This window comes from Crotalus tigris, unplaced genomic scaffold (genome assembly GCF_016545835.1).
Source record: "Crotalus tigris isolate CLP2741 ecotype Arizona unplaced genomic scaffold, ASM1654583v1 scf7180000018824.943158, whole genome shotgun sequence".
Lineage (NCBI taxonomy): Eukaryota > Metazoa > Chordata > Lepidosauria > Squamata > Viperidae > Crotalus > Crotalus tigris.
Window position 1 is genome coordinate 99,769 of NW_024097214.1, and position 26,064 is coordinate 125,832.

Here is a 26,064-nt window from a genome sequence, read left to right on the forward strand (position 1 = left end):
AAGCTCTATTTTGAGTCTTGTTACATAGCATTGTATCCATTAGCTTTTCTAAAAATCAGTGATGCTTAGTTCAGATGTACTGTATAGCCTCAACATTGATTGGGATATAGAACAAATATTTTGCTTACCCACAACCAGTTCCCTCACTTCCTTCCAGCGGATGAGGCTTCCTGTTTCATGCACCAAGGTGACTGTAATCCTCCTCTGGATACCCTGATATCCATCACATGGAAAGATAATAAAGTTAGCACTTATAAGAACTGTGTTAAAAATGCTAAGCAAATATCCCATCCTTCAGAAGTAACCAGATAAAGCAACATAGATGATAAACTTTATTTATGAATTTATGACATTTATATGGCTGCCATCTAAACTTGAACACTGCTGTTCTGGGTGGCTTACAATAAACCACAGAACAAAACCAAGAAAGAAAAGAAACCATCATCTTGAAAATTGTGGGTCTGCCCATCCCACTGATGTGATGATATCACAAGCCATGCCAACTATGGCTCCCAGATGGAGCAGATGTGGAAAAAGTTATCTCACAGCCAATCTCCAGACCCAAAGAATTTGCCCAACTCTACAGTGCACACAAAGTATTATCCTAAGTGGAAGGACATCAACTCCCATAAGCCAGGGTAGGTAAAAGTAAACAGTTGGGCCAGAGGAAATATACATTAATATTTTTATTGAACAAAACTATAGAAAATATTTTTGTTGAAAAATATAGTTCAAAAATGGCATGGTAGGGGGGTGGTTTAAGAAAAGAATTTATTGAAAGCTTTATATGCCGTCTTCAGGACACACAATATAAAATTGAGAAGAGCAAGAGGTGGTCTTCTAAATATCGCTAAACTACATCTCCCAGCATATGTGAATATTGGAGCTTCTGAGAGTTATAGTTCAGAATATCTCAAAGACCACATGCAGCACATCCATGACTACAGGATCTAGAAAGCAAATTTCAAAGATTTTCTGCACTGAAACAGAAAAAGTGCTCTTTGAACTGAAGCTACATTTAGAATTAGGCCCGGCTGCGGGGGTTGGAGAGGGAAACTGGGTTGCACAAGCAGTTGACTGGCACACACGAGTGCAGTTCAACTTGCGCAAGCAGTGGGCCAGTGCGCACGTGTACAATTGCCCGCTGGCCCATCACTTGTGCAAATTGAGCTGTGTACGCTCTGGCCAGCCATTTCGCATGGCCCAATTCAAAATAGGCCACAGCCCAGTAGTGGGTCACAGAGCAAACCCCTGTATTATTAGAAGGAAGTTTTCTCAACAAGCTTTTGTAAATTTTATTATATAGTGGACAGGAATTCCTCCCAATATATATATATAGCTATAAACATTTATATAGCTTGCTGTCTTGTACCAAACTCAGCTCACAACCAATATGTAATAAAGCAAAGAATTCTCAACAGGATTAGAAGTATATTAAAAAAAACAGTTTTGAAAATGTATTATATATTTAGAGGAAGGGAAAAGAGATACAAATAATTAATTCTTTCTCATTCAATTTGTAACTTTATGGGAAATGAATAATGGATAGATTATTGAATAAAGCAACATAATTATTAGAAATACTGAAATTATTTCATATATTTCTAAAAGGTTACCAGAGAAAAAGATAGAAAAGACAAAATCAAATCGTAAATAAAAATTGGCATTTGTATTTCTTTTTTTTAATGATTTTCCTTTTTTGTAAAATAATGAATAACACTTTTATCAGGTAATTTTAAGGGACTGAGTTCCTGTATTAAATGGATAATGGACGTTTGCAATACAATTAAAGAGAGAAAAAGCCAGCAGATATTTTATATTTCTGCTGTACAAAGAACACAAAGGGATAAAATTATTAGGTGGGTCTCCTGAAAATTGACTATAACTTTGCCACTTTGTGTTGAAGAAATATGGTAGTTTATTTTTTTTAAAATAAATCTGTCCCTTTATGTTTCCAGAACGTATATTTATAAGGATATTCTTTTTTTAAAAAAAAAAGTAGATTGCTAAATTATGGTCCTAATGAAAACAAAAAATGTATTTCAAAAAATAATAGATTATAGAATCCAAAAAGATTATAGGTAATTAGTGAACACTATCCTGTTTTCCCATTCAGGTGGGACAGATGAAGGATTATTCAATGAAGCAGGGAATGCACCAAAAATGTTTTTAAATGATCTGAGTCCCATATTCTTCAAAGACGTCCATTCACCAAAAATTGTATTTAGCAATTCATTTTCTAGAATTAAACTGTATTATTGTTACCTTATGCTTAGAAAGAGAAAACAGAAATCACTTGAAATTTGATTGTCCAACCTTTGTATTTAAATGTTTGGTATGGTATGTCACATCCCTAGAGACTGATCAATAGGGATTGGTAAGAAAATACAAGAAATACCTGATGCAGTAGGAAAGTCCCATGGCAAGGCATTCCTCCACGATGATCCACAACGGCTGGGATATAGCTAGAAAAGATAATTTCATTGAGACTGAATAGACAGCATCTTCTCCAACCTTGTGCTTTCAAGATTATATTTGGAGCTGGAGTTCCCTAGCATTACACCCCAATCAGATATCCATATCCACACAGGCTAGAGCAATGTGCTCAATCTTGGCAACTTTTAGAGGTATGGACTAACTGGGGAAGTCTAGGAGTTCACACTTCTTAAAGTAGCCAAGATTGAGAAACACTGGCTTAGAATGATGAGAATTGTACAATAGTAAAGCTTTACAAAATACATGGGTTTTTTTTTTTTAATTAAACCCCATCTATGTTGCACAGATTAAGCAAGCATACACGAGTATTAATTTGCTCACATTGACTGGAGTTTATTTTTACAACTTCATATGTTACAATTCTTTCTGTATGACTTTAAAAATAGGTGGTTTGCACTGCTGTATTCTTTGATATTAAGATATAAGATATTTTATAGTTTTATGTTCTGCTTTGTGACAAGAATTATTCAGCTATGGCTTAAGACACTGGGAAGTACACAGTGTGAGAATTCAATCTAATTTTAAAAAAATCTTCATGGCCTCCAAGATGTATAAAAGAAAAGTGGTTTGTTACCATAGAAACCAATTCTGAGAAAATAATAAACAAAAGTGACATAAGGAGACCAGGTTGATTTATTCATGATTAAAGAGCATTTATATGATCTTTTCCCATCTATTTCACATATATGTTCCTTGTTTCAAATTGTTTGTACATTAATTTGCATATGAATGACATGTTTTTATTTGCAAGTACACATTCACATAATGAGATGAAAGATCTACATCTATCTCAGAAGTTTTCTAATCATTCTTTAGAAAAATTTAGCAAAATGCAATACTAGAAAATTCTGCATCAGGTCATTAATAGTCATGTAGAAAAAGGAAAATTTGGAGCCCCAACTTCTAAGATTTTTATAGTACGATAATTGGAAACTATACATGTATAGTAACGTATCTGCTTGCATGACTGTTAATGGCCCAGGAGCCCTGCCCTTCATCTGTTCTAGGTCAATTCACTATTTCTGATGATAATACCTTGTACTATACATCATCATTTTTTCAATTTCATTAGATTTTTCCATCTCTCTTAATTTGCTTTGTGGACAATTGGAATTAGGATGAGAATATATTTTCCATTCAGAGTCTCATAGGTTCATTATCTGCATCTGTACAGTAGGAAGTGTTTACTTATTCCTGTCTGAAACAATGTCGGAAAGTCACCATACACAATATTGAGATAGAGTCAGTGGTCTAACTCAATATAACAATATAACAAAGCAGATGCATTGAACCAATCCAATTCAGATTTCAATAAAGTTGAATCTGTCCTATAAACACTTATATTGCATTTCACTTTAAAGTTTGGCAACTATTTTTTCCAGCAAATGTACTAAAACAGAATGAAAATATTTCAGCTGTGTAATTCACTTGGTAATTGTGGCTTCCAAATTAGTTAGCAAAATGTAATTGTTCATAAGGAAATAAAGTGACTTACTCGCCATTAGCTTCCAGCTCACAGATCTCAAAGAAGACCATGAGATCATACTTGCATTGACATGGGCCAATGCTGGGTCTTGTCATGGCACTCAGTTTTGTTGCAGGCACTGAAAAAATTATAACAAAATGGAATAACTGGCCAAGGATAAAGGTTGAGAAACTCTATTATCTCGTACTGGAGCTAGGTTTCTGCAACATACCTAAAGAACTAAATTGAAAGATAAATGGCTGGTACTAGAAGGCCTTTGGACATAAATGTACAAAAGCAAGACAGATGAGGCTGTGAATCCATGAACAATTTCTCACAAGAACCAGATATAAAAAATTCATGAGAGATACCAAGCAATATACAAGGCACACAAGGGAAAACATATTACATCCAATGCCATTAAGACCATTTAACAAGGATGAAAATAATAATAACAACAGAATAAGGATCATGTATTGTGGTTCTTACTTGATGTGATTAAATAAGCAGTTATCGAGCACTTGAAGCAACTTTTCTGTAATGGGTGCCTAAAAATTATTCCAATTATTCTGCAAACATTAAGATACCCCAAGGAGATCAGCTACACTCTAGAAATCAGAACTGTTCAAACAGGAGAAATCTGATTAATCTATGTTCCTCACCAATGACATATTTTTATTTATTCAGTTGATATCCTGTCTTTCCAACCAGGCAAGTGTTCAATTCAAGGGAGAAGAAGTTAGTTAAAAGCTGAAAATCGGTTTATACTAAAGTTTTACCATTTACAGACCAGGGGTCCCCAACCCCCAGGCCGCGGCCCACTACTGGGCTGTGGCCCATCTGCAACTGGGCTGCACAATGCTGGGACACATGCGCACATACAGCTCAACTTGTGCAAGTTGAACTATGCATGCATGCCAGCCCACAAGTTGCAGAAGTTGAGCTGCATATGCACATGCCAACCCACCACTCACAGGGCCCGGCTCCCCTCTCCCCCCCCCCCGGCTGCTGTTACAGCTATTCCTTATGAAAATCTGGGTAGGATGTGTGTTATTTCAATTTACCATCAATTCAAGTCAACACAATACTAACTGTTACAAAGATTTGGGGTAGCTTTTCAAAATAACAGTTATTAATCACTAATATTTTTTTTCTAAATGTCTAAAAATTCTTAAATTTTCATTAATGCTCATGTTAAACAAATATTACTTTCTCTCTTACCTGGTTTTGATAATGGCATGACCCGAGGAAAATGGCGGCGAGATGGTCTTAGGGGGCTATAAAAAAAGGCATAACTAATTAAAACGAATACTGTAAAAATAAACTGTAATCAGTCAGGGCAGAAATATTGGGTAGGTCTTACCAACTTTCAAAAAAAGAATTTGTGCTTGGTCAAATACTGGAAACTGAACATACAATATAAAACAGTACCACAATTTTTATCTGTGTAAGAATTTGAAATAACAAAGATTCATTGTTTATATCTGGAAATTCATTCCTCTTGCTCAATTGACTAACCAAGTTGGTTTACCTAAATGTAATACAATTGTGTTGTGTCCCTTTATATGATTCCCTAAACATACTAAGACATGTTTCATTTGTTTTATAATGGCACAGACTGCACTGTAGCTGCATTGCAAAAGTTAAACTGTTGCTGAAAATCAGGCAAATATCTCAGTGCTTTGTAGGGCAAGTTCCACTTCTTATAAAGAAGCAGATAAACCAAAGGTAAATGAAAGATCATGGATGATAATTTACCTGAGTACATCCTTGCAGAGAGGGGGGAAAGGATACTGCTGATAGTGGCCAAATACCTCAAAGACAATTGGTTGGCTTTTAATGTATTCAATAAAGGATTTGGTGACCTCAACTGCAATCTGTAAGACAGAAAAGGATAAAAAAGCTTATTTTACGTAACAAGATATTCAACTTAAAATGGCCAAATTATTCAGCTGAGTAAAACTTGCTGGAAGTTCTAAAACTTTCATTCACTGAAGCTAAAAAAAAAGGCAGAACTTAAAACTTCAGTGTTAATATATGTCATTATCTTCATTAATTTTCTGGCATTCTAGGCTTTTATTCCTTCATCAGTGGATTTTCCAGAAATGAAATCAACAAAGCAAGGCATAAAATATCATTAATTATGTCAAGGACAAAACTGTACACAATAAATTAAATTCTCCCCTTTCATGGTCATTTAGAAACAAAATACTGTCTTAAAACTAGCAATATAAACCTCTAGTACTGTAACATACATAGAAATCACTAAAACCAGTATTGGCCAGTAAGCAGAAAGCTGGATTTAATTTCCTGCCAATCTTTAAAAGACTTACATAATTTTAAAGGAGAAGTAATGCAAAATATGTAAAATTAACAACATGAAGCAGAAAATTACACTAACATTCTGAACATGATAAAAGCCAAGAGGTGGGCCTCGACCAGTGTTCTTCAAGGGCTCGGTAGAGAAGGCTTCATCATGGCGGTGAATAAAGCTGTGAAAAAAAGAGCTTTTATTACTATGCTTGAACACATTCATTTCAAAACCCTATACATACATGGGGTGTGTGTATGCACCTGTGTGCATTCATTCATTCAAATTGTAAACACAAGTTCAACTGCAGTCTGTTGGTCATCACTATATGGTGAGCTCTACTCTCTGTTAGAATTTTTCAGTTCAGAAACTGAAAAATCAGAAGTACAACAATACATGGAAAGATTAGAAAGATAATACTTTCCCCTCTCATCTTGTAGGGTTCTTCTGTATTTCCACATTCTCTCATAAGGGTAAATGATATCTTCAGGCTATTAAGCTTTGTTCTTCCATTTATTCTCAGTGAGAACCTTTTAAATGCACTTATATTCTAGCCTCCATGTTAAAATCATTTTGATAAATTCTCTCAGATTCTCTCCAGGATCTCCATGTGAAAAGAGTGGATCAATGACAAAGAGTGATCACAGTCTTATAAATTTATCTAAACTGCATAAATAGCAAATGGTGGAATGGGAAGTATATCTCACTTAAATTGGCAGAAAATGTCCGCATATTCTGCTGAGATGCTGGAGGCCTGCAGAACAGTAACTCTGAATGTGAAAATGCTGCCCAATTTCAAGTGCTCCAGAGCTGCCTCAAAAGGTCCATCAACTGTGGATTTCTCTGACGTATCCAAGAGAATATCTTCTGGAGTGGCTAAGAAAACATAATAGCAACTATAAACACTTTCTTCTCAAATATAAAGTTTCATATTTTATTTATCCATGTTTCATATCTGTTCTGACATGTACAACAAAGTAAGAAGAAATCAGTTATCCATATTTGAGGAAAAGCTTCATCAAAGGAAGTTATAACAATCAATTTGCCATTTTATACCAGAAATCCTGGGAATGACACAGTATAGCTAATAATAGGTCTATAAACCACACATCAGAAAGCAACTAATTATGGCTGAAGTTATAAAGCACTTTGCAGTAATCTAAATATAGGACAATGCCTATTTTGTGGAAGCTTAAACTTTCCCCCCTCATCTTAATTTAGCAGTATTCCCATTTAATTCATTTTCACATGTGTCAAATGTTTAATATTTTAAAATACTTACATTTTGTGCAGTATATAAACCTATTTCATTTCTCAACCTACCGGTACTTTTTTGATTGCATCAGCACCATACAAATATATCTGATAATGTAGCATTTTATGTTTTCTATATAAGAAGGTCCAATGTGATTTTATTGCTGTATACAAATTTCCTCCCCCCCCCCCAAACAGGAAGGTTTTTTTACCTGCACAAGTGTTGTTGTTGACTTCGTCTGCAGATGGCCCTATATCAGTAATTTGTCCCTGTCCTTCTACTATGCGCAGCTCCTCTTGCGATGTTGCAGAGCGAGACATTCCCACTGCAGGACAGGATTCAGACTGGAACTAAAAAGAAAAGCATCGATATTATTGTCTCGGGCAACAAAACAGTTTGTCTCTTCTTTTTAAACAATTGCATCACAACAATATATGCCAAAGCTCAAAAAGAAAACAGGCAGAAGCTAATAAAGAAAAGAAGGATATGCAAAGACTGTTGCAGTATTACATTTATTATTAATTTCATTAATATCCCATTTTCTTCTTTAAAGAGTTCGTGGTGGTCAACATGAGTCAATAAAAATGTCATATGCTTTTGAATAGTATCCATAAAATGAAATGTAAATTCATCCCTCCAACACCAGACCAATAAAATCTAGAACCTGAAAGTTGTTAATGTCTGTTTTCAATTAACCCAGAGACAGGAAGAATCTCTGCTTAGGTTTTTATCTCCGTACATGTAAAGAAATGTAAACAGAGAGCTGTTGGTGAGGAAGTTTTATCAGTACGTATTTCAGACATCTGGCAACAGTACTAGGTTGTGACATATCCCATCTTTCAGAAGTCCTGTGTGTTTGAATTATTTAAAAACTATGTAAGAAACCTGTTAATAATTGATTAGGTATGAGACAAATATCTTCATGAAATCAACCCCACTGAAATAATTCTCATAAGAGTCCTGGTTTTTGCAGCATACCTTCTCAAAGTGCTGATCATCAAAGGAAATTTTAGCTGTTCCTGACTGCCGCACTCCTGAGCCGTAATCTGGTGCTTCTTCATCAGCTGGAAGCAGGATTATGGCGAGAGAGTATTGTAAGTAAATGAAAGTTTATTTATTCAATTTGTATAGCTGCTCATCTTAAAGCAGGGTCTACATGCAGTGGGCAATAATCAAAGTTCACATTTTCCAATAAGCTGGAAACCACAGAAGTTCCCTAGAAAATTTTATTTTATTTTCAAATACCTCAGAAGGAGGCCCGATCCACTCATAGTTATTATTCAAAGAAGTGATAAAAACATTGACTGATATTTGATGAGGCAAATATAAAAAAATTGGTTCTGGTTAATTAATTATCTAGATCAACTTTGGCAACTTTAAGATGTGTGGACTTTATCTCCCAGAATTTTTCAATCAGCATGCAGCTTGAATCATCCAAATATCCTTATTAGGCTTCTAGAACCATGGAATTGTTCATTTCTCCATAATAGGTTTAAAATATAAATGTTTGATTAAGATACTTAAAATATAAGGAGAATCCCTCAATCAACCATCAGGGAAAGGCCATTTGGGAGAGGGCCATTCATCCAGCACCTTCATTGTATTTGTATTTCTAGGGTCAATTAGGTATGTGGCTGAACAGTCAACCAAATGGTTGAGGAGTTCCCCAAATATCAACTGATGACATGGGATAAAACTATACTTGTTGTTTAAGTTTTGGAATCCTATCCTGACCTCTTCCACAAGAAATGGAGGTTAATTCCTCAGCATCAATATAATGGGGGGAGGGGGACTCTACCATCAGCCCAGTAAAATAACACACTAATGTAAGCAATTCATATTTTATGGAAAACGTAGGGCACTCTACTCTGCCTCGTTTCTTTAGAGGACTACGTGGATGTCAGTTTTTTTCCCCTGTTTCATACAACATAGCTGAGCAGAAGAAAGTAAATTTCTCTCCCAATAAACTCCCTGTATTTATATTAGTGTTAAAATTGCCCATGAGGATTACCAGATGTCTGGCAGAAAGAGGACATTTCTCTTTTTTGTCTTCATGTCCTCCATCCAGCAGGCAGAATTAAATGAAATATTTCCCAACTTTTTTAAAAATAATTTTATTAATATTACAGTTGAAAAAGTCAAAACTAATACAAACTACAAAATATACTGTATATATAAAAATATAGAAAGTGCAGGAAAAAAAGAAAAATAGAGGAGAAAGGGGGAAAAAGAATAAGGAGGTAACTTTCCCCTTCATCACAGCTACAAGTAATTTTAGTAAAATATCACCATCTCTTGATAACACAACAAATACACCCTTCTTTTCTTTACTCATCTCATAACTTTTACCAAAATATTAAGGCCTTGTAATTCATTCGTCAATCAAAGTCCATTAAAAGCTATGCGAAATAACTACAAAACTGTAGGGAAGCATCCAGTCTGGTAGGAAGAAGGGATGAGTGCAAAGCTAATCTAGAGTCACTGTGCAACCGTAAAAGGGCCAGAATCACTCCTCCCTGAACACCTTGGCTCCTTCTCTAACTGTTCCCAAGGGAGAGATGCCAGACTGGGAATATTCCTATGTTACAGTCAGAACATAATAAATAGTTAGCTCGTACTCTGTACATGCAGGTCTGGTTGTTTACGCCTGACAATAACTATTTTAACCTTGATCAAATAAACTATATCCAGTTATAATGTCTACCACCATTTAAAAAAGGCACCTAGCTTGCGATAAATCCTCATCAACAACTTCATATATTGTTCGGCCTTTTAAATATCTAACAATCTCTTCTTGATCAGGTTTTCTCCTAGCAGTGCAACACTTCCATAAGTGCTAATTACAAGTTAACATACTCCACTCTGTGATCTTAATTAATTAATCTCTCATCCCCTTGTGCTGCTGACTGAAATTGACAAGAACTTAATCAGTTATACACTTAAGGATTTGCCTGGCAATTGGTTCCAGCATAGTTTCTGCAATTGAAAAACCGATCTTTTTGATGTTGGAAAAAGTAATTTCAAATACACAGTGTTTTGTAAAAAAAAAAAAAAGGTGTCGGAACTCACACATGTCATACAACCTGCCTTGCCTACCCTACAAGGTTCCATCCAAAAAAGGTGCCGGAACTCCATTCTGGGCATTCTATGACAAAAAAAAGCCCTGCAAATACATATAGACCTAAGTACCTTTCTTTTGGGGCACTTTTTCATTGAAATTTTTGTCAGGATGCCAAGAAAGTCAAAGAAAGTTTTCCCTTTCCTTACCATTTGCCCTTTCTAAATGTCCTGTTTTCCTTTGCCTGCTCAGATATCCATTACTCCTACCTACAGTGCTTCAATATTGCCTAAGGTTAGTATGTTTATAGATTACAATGGCTCCTTAATTGACTTGATTAAATACGTTCTTATAAATCAGTTGAAACACTTTAACTTTTGCTCTCCAGGATTCCTAGCAATAAATGCTTTGTTAAAGCATTCCCGCCCCCCATTATGCACCCTAATTGTTCATTTTAACAGTTTAAAAAAGGCTACTCTTTTAAATAAAAGATGGGATATAAATCAAATATACAAGAGGATATTTCCCCACAGATATTATTTTTTAAAAAGTTGCTCACCAGAAGAAGGGCCAGCACCACCTTCATTATGTTTACCCACCTCTTACCTGAAATGGCCTGAACTGCTACCCGTAGGAATCCTTTAACTTCCCCCTTCTCGCTGACAATGGCAACACGGTGGACCAGGGGTACAGGGTATAGCAAGTTGCTGAGATACACAAATGCTCTGGAAGGAAAAGTAACATAGGACAGCGGTCACTGCGTCCCACGTATGAACTTCTCCAAACATACTCCATAGCCGATGGTAGCTGGGACCACAGTTCACCGCTCACATCACAATTTGGTGCTGCAAAGCAAAACTAAAGAAAAGCAGCCATGGCCAGCCGGACAGAGAGGGGGGATCAGCGTGCTTAAAACAGAGCTCCTGTACTGAGCATGAAGCGAAAATGTAGTGAGTTAGTGAGCGCTAGCATAGCGTACCTCTGGTTCTGCATCTCTTATGACGGAAGGGAAGGGAAAGGGATGGTGCTGATGCAAGAAGGAAACTAGAACAAGGACCTGTGGCCGGAGAGACTAGGCAACTAGTACCCTGGGTGCTGTAATTCGTCCAAGGTCCTGCTGCTGAATAACAATGGGTTCAAGGGACAGAAAACAGAAAAAATAGATGGGAATTAGCCTGGAGGAACTAAAAACAGAAAGAATTAGGGGGGGGGGAGTAAGGAGACTAAGATGAAGAGGAAGTCCCTTCTAAAGAGGAACATTTTTGAGAATTTTGAGAGACATAATACATTCAATTTCAAGCCTGTTTCCAATGATTTGTTATTGTGTCAAGCTGACAGAATTAATTAGCTAACCAATGGGGGAAGAAGCATTCTTAAAAAGAAAATTATATGTTCTAGCTAGATTCATGCAACTCATTGATGGGTAGAGAATGGGGAGATTCCTTGTAATATACTCAGGAGTAAAATTACTAAATGCAAGATATCTATCATGGGAAGCTTAGATGACATTCCCACATAGAGCTAGGTAAGATCTTCATTGCCTTTTTAAACACGAGATCAACAATAGCAGATTCTGCCTAAATGTAGCTGATTTCAGTGTCACCTGTGAGTAACAGTAACACTATTTATCCCAGACTTCATATTCTTGTTGTAATAAGAATATGTTGGTGAGTGTACATATTATTTATTTTTTGGGATATATTTTCTTGATGACTTGCATGTGGAAACATATATTGATGGATCCCATTTTTAATCTTTTCCATTGGTTTGATATTATATACTAAAGTGGAAGGTCCATGCAGGATAATTATACTACTATTATACTTCAGCAACCCATTATATATTAGAAGCATTATCCTTATGGAACAAATAGCCATCAATAGAATTCTATTAGAGCCACTTCTATATCAAATTACACACTGTAGCAAGTTAGGACAAGACATTTGGCAGCAGATTACAATATGCCAGTAAGCCAGAAAAGCTAAGACTTCAGAAATTATGAAAATTTAAATGTGTACGTATTCATGTGCCATCTATAAATATTGCTAAGGATGGGACATGAAAAAGCAATCAGATATACGTTACAATTAAAATAAGTTTTTATACTAAAGTTATAGAACAATATTTCACATATGAAAATGCCCCAATATCTCTGCTTTAAATTCATTATTTTGAAATAGAAAAACTATTCATTAAATCCAGATTGAACTGTTCAGCTATTTTCATTCAGTATCATACCATCATACAAAGAAACAAAAGCAAGCATTTGTCATACTGATGGATTTTTTATTTAACGCTCTCTGTCCCAGATTTTTATCTTAATGTGTTAAAATCTCCATGTTCAGTTTTGTCACATTCTCAGTGATGGATATAGTTATGGAAATCAGGGAGTATAGATGCATATAGTTGATTAATAAGGAATAAAAATGGGAATTTAAGATTCTATAAGATAGCCAACAAGCATTATATAGAAATAAGATATTATTGAACTGGGATCATTTAAATCAATTGTATATCAACCCAAGTTCCTTTAATATTATTTTTGTTATTTTAACTATTCCCTTCCTAGAAATTAATAAGAAGCAATTCATTAAAACCTGGCAGCTGCAACAATATTAAAATGTGCAATAAATTTTACTGTATGAGATGAAACATTTCTTAACAAACTTCATGAGAATCTTCTCATGGTACATGACAGGCATGCTAGAATTATTATGGGCTAATATAAAATATTCTATAGAATTTTTTTTTCTACCTGATAGTAAAATTATGCTTTAGCACTAATAGTTATCCTGTTCTCCTGGCACAATGGTGAACGGAGTGGCTAAGTTATTCATATGTGACTAATACATATCAAGCTTTGTTTAACATATAAACTATTTTGCTCAACGTGTTTTGATTGTTTACACATGAGGTGATGATTTTCTCTAGATTTGTAAAAATATAATTTTTCAAACTCAATGCATGTCAATGAGTCCTGAAACCATGATTTTCCCTTCCTATTTGTCCAATCTTCAGGTGACTCCTTACTATTCTGAAATGTTTAATTTGATATTAAAATTAAAAAATTTAACCAACAAAAGCTGATGGTTGGAAGGATTATGACAAATAGCATAGTGTCTGTTTTCATGAGAGAAAAAAACATTATAGATCACAAAGAATTATCAACCCATCCGGTCATTCTGCAGCATTATCTCTATCTTTATATTGGATCTATTCTAATATTTGATGGTTTGATACTGGATAGATCATCCGTTGCATTACCATTGTGAAGCAGGCCAGAAATAATTAAACCAATAATTAAGCATTTCAAGGCTGAAATTGCTCTTCCATACAATTGTTCAAAGGGAAGGAAAGAAAATAAGGAGATGGAGAGGTTGAGGGGAGGAATCAGCAAGAAGAGGAAAGAAAGAAAGAAGAAGAAAAAGGTGGTAGAAGAGAGCTGAATAAAGGAAGGCAGAAAAGAGAGGCTGTGTGTCATTAAAGGAACAGAGTCGCTAACCACAAGATTGGTGAGGTGCAAAGATGGCATGCTCAGACCAAAGAAAAGCCTTTCAAAAGAAGACAAAAGTGAAATAACCACCCCCCCAATTTTGCTTAAGCTTTGGAGATAGAGCCAGCAGCTAAAAATAAATAAATAAGGAAAAAATAAATAGAAATCAAAGACAAAGATCCAATCAAAGCACACTTCACGAGAAATGTGAACGGCACAGCTGCTGCGTGGGAGGAGTCAATTTTGACTGACTCAAAAGACCCCCAAGAACAGTTCACAGGATTGGGGGAAGAGGGTATTCCCTCATTGAACTATTTGGTAGTTTGGCCTGTTTGTTGATTTAAAATCTCAAATCCCCCAAGAGGAGAAAAAAAAAGGGAAGAAGCCAGCTCTTTCGGTCTGAGACTGCAGGACTCTTCCCCCCTTATCCCTCTCTGCCTTTTGTAAGCCCCTTGGTTTCCTCGACTTGCTCCCATTTTCCTAAACACTACTTAACAGAGAAAACTAGGTCAGGATTTCCTGCCTGAACTAGGATGGCCCAGATGCAAGACTTCAGAACTCTCAAAGATTGTTGCAGCTATAATAAGCCATGATGATATCAAAACAGATGCATCATGACATCATCATAAAAATGACATAATTATCTAATGACTTCATGATGTCTCGCAGAAGTGCAAAAGTCACACCATTTGTTTGATGATATCATGATGCATGGGTTTGTCTGCCCATGCCTATATTGATAATATTTACACAGAAAAAGGGGTTTTTGGTGGCTGAAATTTCGTCTGCTACCCAGTCATTACAAGCACAGCAGCTCTATACTTTTTCAGATTTAATCACTTGCTTAAATACCAAAGAAAGAACCTTACACAGGTAGTCCTTGACTTATGAACATAATTGAGCCCAACATTTCTGTCGCTAAGCGAAATATTTGTGAAGTGAGTTTTGCCCCATTTTACGACTTTTCTTGCCACAGTTGTTAGGTGAACCACTGCAATCGTTAGGTTAGTAACACGGTTATTAAGTGAATCTGGCTTCCCCACTGACTTTGATTGTCAGAAGGTTGCAAAGGGCGATCACTTGACTTCGGGACACTGCAACCGTCATAAATTTGAACCAGTTGCCAAGTGTCTGGATTTTGATCACGTGACTGTGGGGATGCTCAATGATCGTAAGTATGAAAAATGGTCATAAGTTATTTTTTTCAGTGCCATTGTAACTTTGGTCATTAAACAATTGCTTATATGTCGAGGACTATCTAGGTTAATCCAAGGTTCCCAATGAGTTTAATATCAACTAAGTCATCTTTCTACAAGCTTATTCCAATAGTCCTGTGAAGGACAGTGTTTGGCTGTTGTCTAATGAAACAAAAATAATTTGGGCTGTGCAAATTGATAAAGATATTGCAAAAAACACAGCCAATATTTTGCCATACAATAAGGCTGGGTTCACATATTATATTTCACCATGATTTGTTTTATTCATGGTTCTTGAATAAGCTGCAATGGTTTAACTAAAACTAAATAAAGCACATTATAGATTGGTCCAATCCTGTTGATTGATTTTTAGGATTATACTTCCTCAGAGGATCAGATTATGCACTAATTACTAAAATAGGACAATTTTTCTATTTTTCCAAACGAAGATGAGGATGCCATGGGTCCACAGCTGGGCTATAGAGAAATAAATGATGATACATGTATTATGACATCACCACACAAATGATGTATCTTGCAAATCTGCATTAGCCATTATTACATAATTGTGACATTTAGATTATGATGTTACAATCATATGCCATTATTTTGTCATCATTGAGGCTTGTTACAGTTATACAGAATGATATATTGGGGCATTTATAGTAACCAAAGTCAGTTTTATTGTCCTAAAGCAGCAAGGACAAAGTTTTCAGTATAGATATATGAAAGCAGTAACTGACCCAGTTTGCTTTCTGAATATAAGTGTTTCTGGTAACTGTAATGTGGCAGGAATTTTCCTTTAGCATTCTAAGTTTCGAAATCCCAGATATTCTTTAACCATGTTCTGCTCAGTAGTCCTTTATTTCACAGTTATCTGTTAGTACTGTCCCAAATCAATGGATAACTATATTAAATCTATGATTCTAATTTTCTGTGAATATCCTGCCATATATAAATTAATATACATTTTAAAAAACTACTGACCCACTTAATTAAGAAAAAACAAAGAATCTTCTCTCAGTGCTAGTTCTTAGGAAATTATGCTCAATTTTGAGTCTATGAGACTAGAACTTTAGGATATGGCAATCTAATGCACATACACAGACACCCTTCAGAAATGTACGATTGCCAAAGTGCTCATGCTGCCAGCAGCTTATATCACACCCATTTACAGATGCTTTGCCTTTTGTCATGTGTTATTTCACTCTGTAGTTGGTCTTCCTTTTAACTACTCATCCCCGTGGGGAGGGTTGGGGGAGGGGTTTTTCCTCTGAAATGTCTTTTGCCCCCCCCAAGCCCCTGTGTGTTTGAGATGGGAAAGCAGGTCTCTTATGCGAAAGAGCTAGTTCCTTCCCAGCATGCTCTCCTAAGACCTCACCAACCTTCCTACTAAACTGAACAGGGGGGAGCGGTCGTAAAATGGATCCTGGCCATCATACAGCGGGTACTCCGGAAAGATGTCTTCCTCCAGGTCCTCCTCCTCCTCCTCCTCCTCCTTCCCCACGTGCTGCTCGTCAGCAGGCTCGGTGATGTCGGAGTCAGGGTTCGAGAAGGTGGGGGAGGGGGTGAGATCAGCCATGCGCTCGCTCATGCATGTGTTGAAAATAGGAGAGCTGTTGCAGCCAGAGATATCTGAACTAAGGTTAGTACAACAAGATAGGAGACATGTTAACACCAGCTATTCTAACATATGCACGTGTGTACACAGACAGACAGAGAGAGAGAAAGACAGAGAGACAGAGAGAGAGAGACTAGGCTTGCTTTGCCCCTTCTTTAAAATCAAGCAGCAGAATTAATAAGGAAGGACATTAAAGAAAAACTTCCCAGATCAAACACATCTAACAAAAGAGCCACAAATGCCATCAGCTGAAAATTGTGAAGATTTGATGTATGGGATGAAAACTTTCCTGGTGTCCATTTCATCAAATTGAGATTTTGATAAGGGAAAGATGTCCATCATGAACCCTCCCAAATGCATGGAATATTTCTTTAACCATATCTTTGATTTTTTAAAATTCTACAACTAAACCCTTTCTACTTGGACTCCAAACAACTCTCAACTGATGGTATGCCATTTTTTCTCTAATAGTTGCATGTGAAGCACATGAGAACATACAATATATACTAGGCAGTATATAGGCAGATATCACACTCCATACATCAAGCACACACACCTACACAAAGGTACAAAATCCTATAAAAGAGTTTCTGAGCTACCCTTCAATGTTTTTGTTTGATTTTGGTTGGTTTTGGTTGCTACAATTGTCATCTAGAAGCATTATACTCTAAGAGGATCTACATGGTAATAAGATAATGAACTGGTGTCATGTTCCCATCACATCTAATTGTGATGGTTTTCACAATTCAGAAATCATATTCAGCTAGCAGAAAGTTATGATGGGCTACAACTTAGCTTGTATGAGCTAAACTACACAGAATTGGGAAGCGAGGAGGGCATCATGCTGAATCACAGAGCGTACAGACCATAAAGTTTCAGCTCTCAGTATTCTGGACACCATGCATCTTGATACTAGGTATGGTTTTGTGAAAAACGTATATGATGCAACTATATTTGCAGATCATATTTAAAAGGCTCTGCATCAAATGAATGGACAATCCACTCCAACATGGAATGGGGATGTTGACCTGATTTCTTATCAAATGTGAGATGTGATCTTAACATCCTGAACTATGATCTGAAATGTAATATGATCATTCATCCTTAGTGGAAGGAGCGCTTGCGTTACATACCATTTGCTTTGCCTAGCTATGGATTTTTGGGGGGGGGGGTTGCTCTATATTTTTTGACAAAGAAAACCAAAACTCTCACCTGCCAACCAGCCTGAACCAAGGAAAGCGATCATAAAAGGGGTCCCCGCCCGTCACCACATTATCACAGTCTTCTATAACACTAGAGGGCACTTCAGCTGCCCGATCATACATCTCCCGCATCAAGTCCAACCTCTGCCTGCAATGGTGGAAAAAATAGATTTTCTATCAAAACAATAGTTGAGAAAATGTGGCCCAACCAGTTTACCTGTACATACCACTATCTTACTTGATATACTAAGAATTTGGTATAGGAACCTGTTCTGCTTGTTCAGACATATTAAATGCATGCTCTCAAGTCAGGTAAATAAAAAGATTTTCAAGAAATGGAAAGAAACTGGAAAAAGAACCTATTTTGCAGAATTAGACCTATACCCATACATCAGCATACTCAGAATTAGTAGATATATATGGCTGTTCTGATGTTTATATTAAAAAAGCTTCCCTTGCATTGACAGAAGACTGTCAATGGCCATTTTGATCAGTTTGGAGCAAAACATTAGAATTCTGTCAGATTTGATGTATATATTACTGTTTTTGTGTACTATATGCAGACATAAAAAAAGCTCTAAGTTCTGAGGATGTCCAAATTTATAATAAGAGACTATATTTGCAGATTTGAAGACTGCAGCCATTGAAGTCATAGCTATTCACAGGTATATAACTTCTTTGGTATGCTTAAAAATAAAATGCCCATATATAGGAAAATGAATTATAGCAGAGAAGGGAATTAACAACAGGAAAGGAAACTATAATTATTTTGGCATGCATAGAAATCAGATTTCAGTCCATGTGATGAACCTATTAAGATAAGGAGCCCTTGTGGCGCAGTGGTTAGAATGCAGTATTACAGGCGAAGTCTGCCCAAGTGTGGCATTCAATCCCGAGCCTTTCATCCTTCCAAGATCCGTAAAATAAGGATCCAGATTGTTGGGGGCAATATGCTGACATTGTAAACCACCCAGTGAGCTGTAAAACACTATGGGGCGGTATATAAGTCTAAGTGCTATTGCTATTTCTATAAGTAAAAAGGAGCATGTGAGATCTCCATCACAGACCAAATAGTATTATGAATTAACACGGCCATCTTGCACCAAAGACTGGATAATTCTGCAGACTTACATATTATGTAATATAATTCTGTTTACCACATTCAACCCTCTCAGCCCAAATCACTGTCCACTGAACTGGCTGTTTTAACAGGCAGTCACATGATTTAGCCTGGCAATTTAAATCATATTCTTTTCACTAAGAAACTCCTGTTGTATTTTAAAATAAGTTAATTCATTTTGCTTCCAGGTAAGAATATCATGCCATTTTTTTCCCCTACATGATTAAAAATCACCTCTTTTAGCCAGCTAGTAGCCATCTTGAAGTTGAAACTCAAATACTTTGGCCACCTAATGAGAAGGAAGGACTCACTGGAAAAGGGCCTAATGCTGGGAAAGATTGAGGGCAATAGAAGAAGGGACGACAGAGAATGAGATGGCTGGATGGAGTCACTGAAGCAGTAGGTGTGAACTTAAATGGACTCCAGAAGATGGTAGAGGACAGGAAGACCTGGAGGAACGTTGTCCATGGGGTCGCGATGGGTCGGACACGACTTCGCAATTAACAACAACAGCCATCTTGGCTTTAAAAATTTACACCTACCTGAGTTTATCCAGAGTCCAATAATGGGTTGCTCCATTTTTCTGGTCCTGCACCTCTACTGCCACAATGGTCCTTGGGAAAGGACGTTTCTCCCGGTCTTTGGCAGCATCTGGAGGAAGCAGGTCTGGAGGCAGAGGTGAGTATAAGGTGTCTGTGAGGAGTACAAACTGAAACTGAACCTGGAAGTGAAATATAAATGTGGCTGGTTAGCATTGTCACAAAGGCAACCACATTTTTTAAAATTCTATATTTTACAGAAAAGATGGGACTTAAATTTAGCAAAAGTTTGCGGGGGGGGGGGCTTTCCCATTATTGAAGCCCTACCACCTGATGTTATTAGATGATGGGGTGGGAAGAATCCATCCCTTGGACCAAATTTATTTTTCAAACTATTTTGTAACACCCTCTTAGGATAAAGGAAGGAAGGAAGGAAGGAAGGAAGGAAGGAAGGAAGGAAGGAAGGAAGGAAGGAAGGAAGAAAGAAAGAAAGGAAGGAAATATTAATTTTCTAAAAACTGTTCACCTTTTTCTTCAGTTCCACACTGATCGCATTGGCCTCCTTCAAGAAAATGGCATTGCCCCACAGTAGGTCTCGAAGAGATGTAAACTGATACCATTTCCACTTCCTAAAGGCCCAGAGTGCCAACTCAAACTCTCGCTCTGTCCACTGAACTAATGAGATAAACAAAACAAAACGAAATACCTCTGCAAGGTCAACTATTTGTTTTCAAGTATTGCCTGATCAGGTATGCCCATATTGCCTGACCTCTCTCACGAGATAATATGAAACATGTATATAGGTCAATTTCACAAAATGATACATGAGGAGAGCCTTTCTCTTGTAAAAGTATACAGAATCAGAAGAAAGTCTGTCATAAGACACCTCAGCACAAAATGAATAAAAACAGGATATGGCAATGATAGTTGGGTTCCATTTTTGGAGGTGTTCAGGCAGAGGTTGAAGACTTCTCGGTTACAAATTTCATTTTGGATTCCTGCATTGAACTGGATTTGAAAGCATAAATAGTCCCTTCTAAATCAAGATTTCTATGAATTATTCACTGCTTGGTCAGTTTTCTAACGTAGAGCACAGCTCTTTAAAAATGTTTAAAACATTACAATTAATATTTTTAAAAGCCATGTTTATTAATTTATAATATTATATACAAATTAAATAGCAACATATCTAGGTATATTTATCAATAGTGTATAAAATACTATATGCTTTTTAAAAAACCTAACTTATTATAGAAAAGGGTAAAGAAGAGAAAAGAAAAAAAGAATAGAATTCTTAATTTAGCTTGGGGAAAAAAGAAAAAACTAATAAATGAAAAATTATGAAAAGACAGCCAAATTCCTTCTGTAATTTGAACCAAAAATTTGCTAAGATTGTAAGAATGTAATTGTAAGAATGTAAATGACGATTCTTGAACCCACAAAACTACATAAATAAAATTGTCCCATTTCAATACATGATTCAGGTTAACAAATAAATCCAGGGATAATTTACCAATTAAGCAGAAGCTAGACATTTCCTCTCTGTTGCTTCTCTGAAGAGTACCAAAGACTGTTTGTCCATTTACTGGGACATTTGCAGTTGAATACAATATTGTAGAGTCCTTGGTGCTCTCTGAGCTTGGTTGTTTGGTTGCAGACAATTCATCACCCAACTAGTGCTAGTCAATGTGGGGTTTGTTCACATATACACCTTCAACAGTTTCTCTACTGCTATTGGTGTGAGTGTGGTTTTTCTCCTTCATAGTTCCTGATTAGACTATTGTTTAATGCTTGATATATCCTCTTGTGTTGTTGTTGTTAATTGCGAAGTCGTGTCCGACCCATCGCGACCCCATGGACAACGTTCCTCCAGGTCTTCCTGTCCTCTGCCATCTTCTGGAGTCCATTTAAATTCACGCCTACTGCTTCAGTGACTCCATCCAGCCATCTCATTCTCTGTCGTCCCCTTCTTCTATTGCCCTCAATCTTTCCCAGCATTAGGCTCTTCTCCAGTGAATCCTTCCTTCTCATTAGGTGGCCAAAGTACTTGAGTTTCAACTTCAGGATCTGGCCTTCTAAAGAGCAGTCGGGGTTGATCTCTTCTAGGACTGACCGGTTTGAACGCCTTGCAGTCCAAGGGACTCGCAGGAGTCTTCTCCAGCACCATAGTTCAAAGGCCTCAATTCTTTGGCGCTCAGCCTTTCTTATGGTCCAACTTTCACAGCCATACATTGCAACTGGGAAAACCATGGCCTGGACTATACGCACTTTTGTTGGCAGGGTGATGTCTCTGCTTTTTAGAATGCTGTCTAGATTTGCCATAGCTTTCCTCCCCAGGAGCAAGCGTCTTTTAATTTCTTGGCTGCAGTCCCCATCTGAGGTGATCTTGGAGCCCAGAAAAATAAAATCTGTCACTACCTCCATTTCTTCCCCATCTATTTGCCAGGAATTGAGAGGGCCGGATGCCATGATTTTGGTTTTCTTAATGTTGAGTTTCAAGCCAACTTTTGCACTCTCCTTCTTCACCCGCATCAAGAGGCTCTTTAGTTCCTCTTCACTTTCTGCCATTAGAGTGGTATCATCTGCATATCTTAGGTTGTTGATATTTCTCCCGGCAATTTTAATTCCAACTTTGATTCATCTAGCCCTGCCTTTCTCATGATGTGCTCTGCATATAAGTTAAATAGGCAGGGCGACAGTATACAGCCTTGCCGGACTCCTTTTCCAATTTTGAACCAATCAGTGGTTCCGTGTTCGGTTCTCACTGTTGCTTCTTGACCCGCATATAGGTTTCTCAAGAGACAAATGAGATGGTCTGGTACTCCCATCTCTTTAAGAACTTGCCACAATTTGTTGTGATCCACACAATCAAAGGCTTTTGCATAGTCAATGAAGCAGAAGTAGATGTTTTTCTGGAACTCCCTAGCTTTCTCCATGATCCAGCGTATGTTGGCAATTTGATCTCTAGTTCCTCTGCCTCTTCGAAATCCTGCCTGTACTTCTGGTAGTTCTCGATCCACATACTGCTGGAGTCTAGCTTGTAGGATTTTAAGCATAACTTTACTAGCATGTGAAATGAGTGCAATGGTGCGATAGTTTGAACATTCTTTGGCATTGCCTTTCTTTGGAATTGGAATGTAAACTGACCTTTTCCAATCCTGTGGCCACTGTTGAGTTTTCCAAATTTGCTGGCAAATTGAGTGTAGCACTTTTACTGCATCGTCTTTTAAGATTTTGAATAGCTCAGCTGGAATACTGTCACCTCCACTAGCTTTGTTGTTGCTCAGATTTTCTAAGGCCCATTTCACTTCACATTCTAGGATGTCTGGTTCGAGGTCAATGACCATCTCATTGTGGTTATCTGGGATGTTAAGCTCATTCTTGTATAGTTCTTCTGTGTAGTTTTGCCATCTCTTCTTAATCTCTTCTGCCTCTGTTAGGTCTCTGCCATTTTGGTCCTTTATCATGCCCATCTTTGCATGAAACGTTCCCTTCATATCTCCAATTTTCTTGAAGAGATCTCTGGTCCTCCCTATTCTGTTGTTTTCTTCTATTTCTTTGCACTGTTCATTTAAGAAGGCATTCTTATCTCTTCTAGCTACTCTCTGGAATTCTGCATTCAATTGGGTGTATCTTTCTCTTTCTCCTTTGCCTTTCGCTTCCCTTCTTTCCTCAGCTATTTGCAAAGCTTCCTCAGACAGCCATTTTGCTTTCTTGCATTTCTTTTTCTTTGGGATGGTTTTAGTTGCTACCTCTTGTACAATGTTGCGAACTTCCATCCATAGTTCTTCAGGCACTCTGTCTATCAGATCCAGTTCCTTAAATCTATTTGTCACCTCTACTGTATATTCATCAGGAATATGATTTAGTTCATACCTGAGTGGCCTAGTGCTTTTCCCTACTTTTTTCAATTTAAGCCTAAATTTTGCAACGAGAAGCTCATGATCTGAGCCACAGTCAGCTCCTGGTCTTGTTTTTACTGACTGTATAGAGCTTCTCCATCTTTGGCTGCAGAGCACATAGTCAATCTGATTTCTATGTTGACCGTCTGGTGATGTCCATGTGTAGAGCCGTCTCTTGGGTTGTTGGAAAAGAGTGTTTGTTATGACCATCGTATTCTCTTGACAAAATTCTATTAGCCTGTGCCCTGCTTCATTTTGTACTCCAAGGCCAAACTTGCCTGTTATTCCGGTTATCTTTTGGCTTCCTACCTTAGCATTCCAATCCCCCATGATGATAAGGACATCATTTTTTGGTGTTAATTCTATAAGGTGCTGTAGGGCTTCATAGAACCGGTCAATTTCATCCTCTTCAGCACCAGTGGTTGGGGCATAGATTTGGACTACTGTGATATTGAATGGTTTGCCTTGGATTCGAATTGAGATCATTCTGTCATTTTGGGGATTGTATCCCAGTATTGCTTTTCCTATTCTTTTATTGACTATGAAGGCTACTCCATTTCTTCTGAGGGATTCTTGCCCACAGTAGTATACCTGATGGTCATCTGAGTTAAATTCACCCATTCCTGTCCATTTTAGTTCGCTGATTCCTAAGATGTCGATGTTCAGTCTTGTCATCTCTTTTTTCACTATGTCTAGCTTGCCTTGATTCATGGATCTTACATTCCAGGTTCCTATGGAGAAAAAATCTTTACAGCATCGGACTTTCCTTTCACCACCAGATATATCCACAGCTGAGCGTCCTTTCGGCTTTGGCCCAGTCGCTTCATTCTTTCTGGCGCTACTAGTACTAGCCCTCTGCTCTTCCCCAGTAGCATATTGGACACCTTCCGACCTGAGGGGCTCATCTTCCAGCGTCATATCTTTTTGCCTTTTAGTACTGTCCATGGGGTTTTCATGGCAAAGATACTGGAGTGGTTTGCCATTTCCTTCTCCAGTGGATCACATTTTGTCAGAACTCTCTGCTATAACCTGTCCGTCTTGGGTGGCCCTGCACGGCATAGCTTATAGCTTCATTGAGTTACGCAAGCCCCTTCGCCACGACAAGGCAGTAATCCATAAAGGGGCCTCTTGTGTTAATCCCTGCTTATCTGGCTATTGGCTGTTGGAATATATCCTGGCCGTTTTTGTTCCCTTCTTAGCTTTTTGTGGTCAACACTGATGATGTTACCTAGTTGGGTAATGAAAAGTCTGCAAGGAAACAACCCAGCTCAGAGAATACCAAAGACTCCACAGTTCAATCCTGAGCTACATATATTCTCTTCTACTGAATACAATATTGTTTTATAAGAAGCTACCTCCAGCAGTTTTTTTACTTCCTAGAAGCTCACCTTCATCCTCAGGTTCCTCCTCTTCCTCATTAGCTTCAGTGTAGTATTTTGAGTCCATTTGCTTCTGTAAAGCCTCTAATTTACTCTCATAATCCTAAAATGACAAGAGGAAAACAGCCAAGAATTTATTGTGTTCTGACACTTCCAGTAAGATATGGCATCCCTGAAGAAGCAGGGATGACAAATCAGTGGCCAGAAGATAAAGCCTGGCCAGCAAAATCTCTTTGGAGAATCATGAAATCACTCACATGTATTTTGAACACCAGCTCATCCCAAGTAGACTATAGGAACTGAGGTTTTTGCAATCAGCTAGAGAGAGATGAACAGCTGGGAACTGAGGGATTCCAACTAAACTCGTAATGTAGCCTATATCAGCATAAAGCTCAGCTGAGCCTCATTTCTTAATCATTTTGGAATTATTTTTACTGCTTTTCAAATATTAAGAATCTTTGGAAAGGCAGGTTTTATGACATTTACTGGGCGAGGTTCCTTTGATCCTTAATGAAAATAATTTAAAGTACAGGTTTAAGGACTTAGAAAAATCATTTTTGAGTGAATAAATGGCAAAAGGGTGATTAAAGTGTTTTTAGAAAGTTATAAATGGACTAAGATTCCAGATAGCTTTGAAATTAATTATAAGAATCCTTCCTGTTGGAAATAGCTGTTTTGAAGTCTGAAAAAAAAACCAAGATGAGACTTTGAAAGTTGGACATTAGAATTAATCAGGAGGAAGTAAAGATTACAACTAAAGAAGTATATTCAACTTGTTAATACAGAACAGAACAAAATAATATTGGATGCATTGAAAGATATTTGTGAACAATTAACTCAGAACTTAATTTTAATAATGACTCATTATACATAGACTGTGTGTAAATTAAATTATGGAAGAGGAACAAGCTTTATGAACTAGACATAAATTGATTTCAACATGAATTTTAAAATGGAACGCTACAAGAATGATCTGGAAAAAGATGATATATTGGATATACAAGTGAAACTACATGATGTCTTAATA

The 26,064-nt window shown here is 37.1% G+C and overlaps 1 protein-coding gene across 31 annotated transcripts in view; it reads right to left on the reverse strand.

Annotated features, from left to right (window-relative positions):
• KIF1A (kinesin family member 1A) overlaps positions 1–26,064 on the reverse strand; it is a 107,969-nt gene that overhangs the window by 25,340 nt on the left and 56,565 nt on the right. For 13 of the 31 annotated variants that reach the window (XM_039356391.1, XM_039356388.1, XM_039356387.1 and 10 more), the window contains 14 exons: positions 25,047–25,140; positions 20,283–20,431; positions 19,760–19,938; positions 18,108–18,245; positions 11,192–11,310; positions 8,506–8,591; positions 7,739–7,877; positions 6,980–7,148; positions 6,363–6,453; positions 5,720–5,838; positions 5,183–5,238; positions 3,992–4,100; positions 2,399–2,465; positions 129–213 (listed from right to left, as the gene is read on the reverse strand). In XM_039356391.1, coding sequence (XP_039212325.1) covers positions 129–213; positions 2,399–2,465; positions 3,992–4,100; positions 5,183–5,238; positions 5,720–5,838; positions 6,363–6,453; positions 6,980–7,148; positions 7,739–7,877; positions 8,506–8,591; positions 11,192–11,310; positions 18,108–18,245; positions 19,760–19,938; positions 20,283–20,431; positions 25,047–25,140 — 1,600 coding nt within the window. Of the gene's footprint in view, positions 1–128; positions 214–2,398; positions 2,466–3,991; positions 4,101–5,182; positions 5,239–5,719; positions 5,839–6,362; positions 6,454–6,979; positions 7,149–7,738; positions 7,878–8,505; positions 8,592–11,191; positions 11,311–16,659; positions 16,915–18,107; positions 18,246–19,759; positions 19,939–20,282; positions 20,432–25,046; positions 25,141–26,064 lie in introns of all 31 variants that reach the window. The other 18 variants (XM_039356379.1, XM_039356375.1, XM_039356373.1 and 15 more) reach the window with 2 other exon arrangements.